The sequence below is a fragment of the Trachurus japonicus genome, chromosome 10 (genome assembly GCF_045865225.1).
Source record: "Trachurus japonicus isolate A0001 chromosome 10, Traja_1.0".
Lineage (NCBI taxonomy): Eukaryota > Metazoa > Chordata > Actinopteri > Carangiformes > Carangidae > Trachurus > Trachurus japonicus.
This window is the reverse complement of record NC_140916.1, coordinates 26,109,389-26,116,848: the sequence shown is the minus strand read 5'-3', so window position 1 is coordinate 26,116,848 and position 7,460 is coordinate 26,109,389. Positions and strand designations below refer to the sequence as shown.

The 7,460-nt window shown below is 45.7% G+C and overlaps 1 protein-coding gene across 1 annotated transcript; it reads left to right on the top strand.

The window, feature by feature from the left end:
- The first annotated feature begins 906 nt into the window (after nt 1–906).
- On the top strand, nt 907–3,679 carry LOC146980150 (POU domain, class 3, transcription factor 4-like). Its single transcript, XM_085788409.1, has one exon. It carries the CDS (start codon nt 1,371–1,373, stop codon nt 2,460–2,462), a length of 1,092 nt encoding a protein of 363 aa, XP_085644535.1. The 5' UTR covers nt 907–1,370; the 3' UTR covers nt 2,463–3,679.
- Nucleotides 3,680–7,460: the final 3,781 nt, after the last annotated feature.

Sequence of the window (7,460 nt, the reverse complement as noted above, 5' to 3'; positions counted from 1 at the left end):
AAGAGTAAACTAGCCTCCATGCAGAATGAATACCCCGTGCAGCCCCACCACGCTGGAGTCACACACTTAGAGTCACAACAAAAACAACTAACACAGAAAATGTGGTGAAATCTTTCAGGCCACCGTGGTACAGGCTAAACCGGGGCTTCACAGCACACACCGTCCTGTCATCACCTTCCCCTCACTCCGTCATTCCTCCGGTTCCCCGGCCCCCCCATCCCACCCCACCCCTGTCCTTGTCCCTGTCCCTGTCCACCCTCCAGCGGCCCTGTCCGCACATCCAGCCCCGCGGTCAGCTCACCTGCTCCGGCCTCGTCTCTGTCTGAGTCCCCGCAGCCAGCTCCTCGGCTCACCGCTCTTTAATGACTTTCTGGTGGCTGCAGCCTTCTTTTATTTCTCCTAAATGTATGAAAATGTATGCAAATTTAAATCAAGCTTAACCTGGGAGCTCGAGCAATATGTTTAATGGAATTTCAAACCAATAAGGAGACTGGGACGCAGTCGTCTAATGGCAAATATAATTACGCAGCTAAGTTTGCTCTCAGATATGCAGATAGATCTTTTTCAGCTCTGAGAGGACCTGACAAGATTCTTAAAGACTGTGGCTTGTGAGGATACATCGACTTCTTTGGGAATATGTAGAAACGGTGAGGTTTTGGGTAGTAAACGTGTCCAGTGAGTATTCTTGTCTCCATGTGGCAGCAAAAAAGTGTCAGTTTGGCCTAAATCTTATTTTTAAAGGAATAACCATGGATCCTGGGCCCATTGCACGTCCTGGTCTTATCTGACCAGAGTGGATTTGGATAATGTCCCGTGCGTAAAACACCTGAGCGTAAACACTATCTGGGGACGTGCTATTCTGTGAACACCTGAGGAAGTATTCTCTAAAAGTTAATCATTAGCAGTGAGAACTGCTCTTGGTTTAATTGTATCCCTCTAAATTAAGTGCTGGCACGTCTAACAAATGCCATTGCGCTTTAATCTCCTCCTTCGCAAGCGCTCAAGGGTGACAGGAGCAGCAATAAACTCGTGCGTAAATCAGTTGGAAACTTTAATTAATAAACAGGAACTGCGCTCCACGCGCACATCGTTCCACAGCCAGACCCACTGGACCAGCTCTGCGACTCACTTCCGGTTCGACCGCCTGTAACCCTTTCCTACCCGCGGCTCAGCTTCCAGAGGCGGCGGTTCGGGGGATCTGCGCCGCCATTGGTGGAGACGCGTCGTCACCGCGCCTCGGTCGGTCTGTGAGTGGCGGTGGGGGCTGTCAGTCAGCGTTAGGGCTGCTGCCGACACTCCAGAGAGAGAGAGATGTCAGAGGCTGAGCTGCTCCCTCCCTTCAGTAGCACTAGTGGGGTTCAGCAGCCAGCATGGCCACAGCTGCCTCCAGCCCCTACACTCTGCTCAGCTCCAGCCCCATGATCCACCCGGACAGCCAGGCCATGCAGCCTGCTAGCCCCTACAGAGGACACCAGAAGCTCCTCCAGAGTGACTACCTGCAGAGCGTCCAGAGCAACGGACACCCCCTCGGGCACCAGTGGGCGAGCAGCCTGTCGGAGGGCAGCCCCTGGTCGGCCTCCATGGAGCAGCAGGACGTCAAACCGGGCCGAGAGGACCTGCAGCTCGGCATCATCCATCACCGCTCCTCGCACGTAGCGCATCACTCCCCTCATCACAACAACCATGGCAACCACCCGGGAGCCTGGGGAACTCCGGTGTCCCACAACTCCTCCATCACCAGCGGGCAGCAGATCAACATCTACTCCCAGACGGGCTTCACTGTCAACGGCATGCTGGACCACGGTGGCGGGCTCACACCTCCACCCAACCCGCAGGGCCAAGGCATGCACCCGGGCCTCAGGGACACACTCAGCCCCGAGCACAGCGACCTCGGCGGGCACCACTGCCACGACCACTCCGACGAGGAGACGCCGACTTCGGACGAGCTGGAGCACTTTGCCAAGCAGTTCAAACAGCGGAGGATCAAGTTGGGCTTTACGCAGGCGGACGTGGGTTTGGCTCTGGGCACGCTGTACGGTAACGTCTTTTCCCAAACCACCATCTGCAGGTTCGAGGCTCTGCAGCTGAGCTTTAAAAACATGTGCAAACTAAAGCCGCTGCTGAACAAGTGGCTGGAGGAGGCAGACTCGTCCACAGGCAGCTCTAGCTCTATAGACAAGATAGCAGCTCAGGGGAGGAAGAGGAAGAAGAGGACGTCCATCGAGGTCAGCGTGAAGGGGGTTCTGGAGACGCACTTTCTCAAGTGTCCCAAACCCTCCGCGCCGGAGATCACCTCGCTGGCGGACTCGCTGCAGCTGGAGAAGGAGGTGGTGCGCGTGTGGTTCTGCAACCGGAGGCAGAAGGAGAAGCGCATGACGCCGCCGGGGGAGCCGCCGCCGCACGAGGGACCCTATTCTCACAGCGGGAGCGCGGGAGACGCCTCCTCGTGTCATGATCTCTGACCGAAGCACCGGGAGGAATCCCCCCCCCCCCCCACAACACACACACACCTCCCCTCCCCCCCCCCCCCCGGCACTGACTCCTAGAGCGCACGGGAGGAGCGCGCGGTGTGTGCACCTTCCAGCCGCCGCGCGCTGTCCCGGTCCAGACTCCTCCAGATGCCTCCAGCACTGAAAGACGACAATAACAATAACAGAGATACCCGTTCAGCCTTCGTCATTTTTTCTAACTGTCATGAGGGCATTATTCTATAGCGGCATATCAAACGTCACATTTCAGATCACTTTTGGAGCCCGACAAATTATTTTCTACATCACACGGATATAAATACAAAAATGTGCCTAATAACCTGCCAGCGCCTTTGGTTTGTGTCACCATTTCTCATCAGCACGATAATAATGATAGGGTGGGACTGATGATGTTTTTGTTTTGATTTGTGTTGGCTATTTTTTTTTTCTTCCTCTCCACACACTTTGCCTCAAGTGAAGTGAAATCTCACTTTTCTTCTTAATTGATTGGTTGCAGCACCAGAGGCCATTTTACAGTCCACCTCCCGCTTCCCTCGGACTGATTATACGACGCTTTAGTTCTCGACATATTTACATTCATTATTTTGTAACATACTCGTAGCAGATCTGTAATTATTTTTGCATATGCAAATATAGGCCCTCATTCCAGTTGTAGAGGTATTGCTACCGACGTAATAGCACTTGGAGGATTCTTTTTTATTCGGTTCCTCCCCCATGGCCTGTAGCTCGTGAAGCCACACACAGTTGGAGCTATTTATAAATCCATTTATTTGATTTCAATCATCTTCGACCATATAAACTGTGTGGACTCTGAACCAGAGCCGAGAATAGAAAGAGGGGTTGACTGACGCTATACACCTGCCTATAATTTTATTGTACGTTCACTATCAAAAATTTTATAATCTTAAATACTCCTGTTATTTGGTTTATTTCTTAAGTATTTTTTCGAATATTGTACAGTTTTATATATTACCCTTTTGAAGTCATTAATTTAAACAAATGCTCTTAGTTATTCATGCACTTAATTAGCAATGTAAAAAAAACAAACAAAAAATATTTTCAGTAAGATTGAACTGTTTCGACGGTTTTATTCCAAATTTCGATGACAGCTCAAGTGATTATTTATTTTCAGTATAAAGCTTGTATTATGTTTTGAAATAAACTATGTATGTTGTAATAAACAATTTCTTGCTACAACTGTTTACTGTCCAAAGCAGAATTCAACTTCTGATTAATAAATATTGGAAGATTTGGAATTTGGAAATAGACTACTAAATTATTATTATTTTTATTATTATTATTATGACAGCAATAATTAAAATGTATTTCTTAATTCAATAGTGCATTTAGATTTTTGCGTAAGTTTTTGTTTTGAGTAATGGTTCAATCCAAATTAATGGCTATGGCTAGTAACAATTATAGAAATGTGAAATGTGTTCATTTACATATCTGTACACACATCTATAACTATGCCCCAGCAGCATAACCTTCAGTTTCAATGTCATGTCAGAAGACAACATTCCCTGTTTTGTTTAGTTTTTTTCCGTGCCACTAGCAGCCTCTAAAATCCCCGGTGCTTCAGCAGGACCTTGGCTTGTGGTCTGCAGGCTCCACAGATCACAGCAAACTGAGACACTTTCTCCAGCAGTTCCACTGAAATGTTATTGTCCGGGCCCTCTGCCCTCCTCAATCAGACATGCGTGATTTATCGCCCGGGCTGCTGGGCCTGACACAAACACAATGACAAGCACACACACTCAAACACACATACACACACAATCAGAAGCAGATGAATCTCATTTCAAAGACTACAGCTGCGTATAATTGGCCATGCAAGGGCAAAATAGAGTTATAGTTCTAAAAAAAAAAAAAAAAAAAAGTATAATAAATAAAAAAATAAACCAAAATGCCTAAAAAATAATTTAGAGACGGTTTTGGAAATAAGTAGGCCTATAGATGCAGCACTGCTTAAATGATTCAAAAATAGAGCTGGAGAGGGAGAGTGAAGGAGGGAGAGGAGAAGAGGAGAGGCGGAAGGGTGCTATAGGCCTTGCCTTGAAATGGAGAGCCTGACTGGAATACTAATGCGTTTGAATTTATGCATCTCCTCAGTCTGCAGCCCTGAGAGGGGGGTGGGGGAGACGGAGAGAGAGAGAGAGAGAGAGAGAGAGAGGAGGCAGAAAAGGGTGTGAGGGTGGAGGTGAAAGGGGGTGGTTATGTAGAAGAAGAGAAAAGTAAAACCATGGCTGATTGATTCCATCCATCTATTTTAGTTTGAAATAATCCCTGATTTCTGGGGGTGGGGAGGGGATGACCCTGGATGGTGGATGTAGCAGCAGCAGCAGCCAGAAGCCGAGCAAACAAGCAGAGCAAGCCAAGCACTGCAGTATCCTCCACCTCGCACCGCTCCAGTGTCCAGCTCCAGCACACAGAGGCCCGTGGTATAGCACCATCCACACACATGTCTTTAAACAGTAACTGATGCCTCCACATCCAACTCACAGCTGAAGAAATGATTGACTCGGGAACATGTGAGGAAATCATAACAGGTGCAAGATGAAAGAATATTTCAGAGGTATTAAATGATGAACTCCAGGTAATTATTTTCCAAAAACGCTTGAGGTTGGATGACTCGACTTTGCACTCAAGCAGATAATTGAGCCTCTGTATCAGATGTGGAGAAAGTGAGGAGTGATCATCAGACAGGACAGGACAGCGGCAGCAGAGGAGTAGAAGTATAGGTACTGGTGTAGAAGCAGTGTGGAGGCTGAGCAGGAGTTGTTTACTGGCAGGGGATAATGGGACCAGCTGACTCACACCTTTTTTTTTTCTTCATAACTGCATCTCATCTCAAACCTTCTGTTCTCCTTTTATCTCGTCTGTATCCTGTTTCAAAGACTTTGGTTGAAAGTTAAGAAGTCAGAAGTGTAAAAAACATGGTTAGAGTTCTTCTAAATAAATTGTTTTCCAAAAGCTTTTATTAATAGTGTTATTTTTCCCCAAGCTTTTTTCCAAAAAAAAAAAAATTATTTGAAAGTGAATAAAACACATTAGGATTAAAGAGTGGTAACTTTCAAGCAGGGTTGCAAAAAAAATTTTTTCTGGGAAAGCGGATAAAAAGTTTATGAGGCGCTGATGTAGTGTTTGCAGTAAAACTGGCGTTGTAGGAGGTCAAAAAGAGGACATTGAACATCACATTTTCTCTTTAATTAGATATGGGGAAAGCGCAGGGCTGCAGTCTAGTTGCTGCACGGAGAACACAGACAGGAACACAACAGCAGCCCACATCAGACCGTTCATACACTGGAGTAATGAATATAGGCTGCTAGTCGGCCACATGGTCGTATTACTTCACTGTCTCCTCTTTCTTGTTAAGTACAGACAGTGACCCTCTCTCTATATGATCCTTTATCTGCAGCTAGTCTTACTTTCATCAAAAGATCACTGTAAGGTCATATGTATTCTCATACCTCTCCTGTCAGGCCACTTGTCTTAAAGTAGTGGTTCCCCTTACACAATTACAACAGCCACTCAGGACAAGTTCAGAGAAGGAGTTTTTTCCTTGTTTTGTGTATTATTTCAAAAAGTGCAGCCCAACCAAACACAAAAATATCCTGAAATGCAACAGAAATAAAACAACTGAACAAAATCCCCAAATAATCTCCTCACTGTTTTTGTGGCCAATTATGGGGTCCCAACCCTTTGGTTGGTAACCACTGACAGCTTGTTGTTACACTTGTTGTAATTGAGCTTTTAAATAAGTAAACAATGGGAAAGGCATTTATGTAATAATTAGTAAATAAATAAGTAAAAAAAACCCTCAAAAATAAGAGCGGACTTGTAACTTATGTGAACAAATGAGAATGAGGAACATATTTTCTTTCAAAATTAAATTATTATGGGGCCGTGTTTAGCTCAGTTGGTAGAGCACCTGCCCCATGTTGCTATAGTCCTCACTGCAGGCGGCCCCGGTTCGAATCTCGCGTCGAGTGGTCCTATCCTGCGTGTCATTCCCCCTCTCTGCCTCCCATTTCCTGTCTCTCTGAACTATCCTGTCATTAAAGGCAAAAAAGCCCCCAAAAATATATTAACATTTTTTTTTAATTAATATGAACTTTGAAAACAGCTCTTAATGCTAATGAAAGGTAATCCAATCGGTTTTGATGTGTGACATATTTTTAAAGGAGTACTTCAATGTGTGTAGTACATTTGTCCAATTATAATTCTATTATTGAAAAGAAGATATTCTATGAGATTCCCTTCAATGTTGAAATATTTTCTTGTCACAGCCAAACCTTATCAAAAGCTTATTCTTAGACAGCATTACTACTGTACTTGAGGAAAGTCAAAGTGCTAGAGTAGCACAGTGAGCAGATAAAAAAATAATTACACCACAGACGTGGATCAGGCACACCAGGCCTCTTCTGCAGCCAATGCAACGGGGCAAGCTGTGGCTTCTCAAAATGTCCCAAAACCAGTGCGCTGCCAGACTTTTAAAAAAGCCTAACCAACCTTCCTATTGACTTGCAGTGGTTAAGACACTGTTTTTTCCCTGGACACCCTGTCAGCCTCAAAGAATGAGTGAGGATTTAATTTGCTGTGCAATGACAGATTTTTGTTTTTTTCACACCGCAAATTGCATGTTTTGAATTGCATAAACACCATTTTTGGCAGCGCTTTTCACACTTGTTGCAGCAGGATTTACACACTGATTCATCACATTGTCCATGTGTTTGTGCTTGTGCTGTAAGTTGCACTCTAAAAAACAAAAACAAAACACACACACACACACACATGCAGGCCAACTCATTTCTTACTTCTGCAGGGCGCTGACATGACTTCAAAGTGAAGGTGACCAAGCCTGATAAGTGATCACTGGAGGGTACAGGGACCACTGTTGGTAATGATAGTGTACTGCAGAGCAGCTGTAACTGAGAGCAGAGGAGAGAGGCACGCAGAGGGGATGAGGAA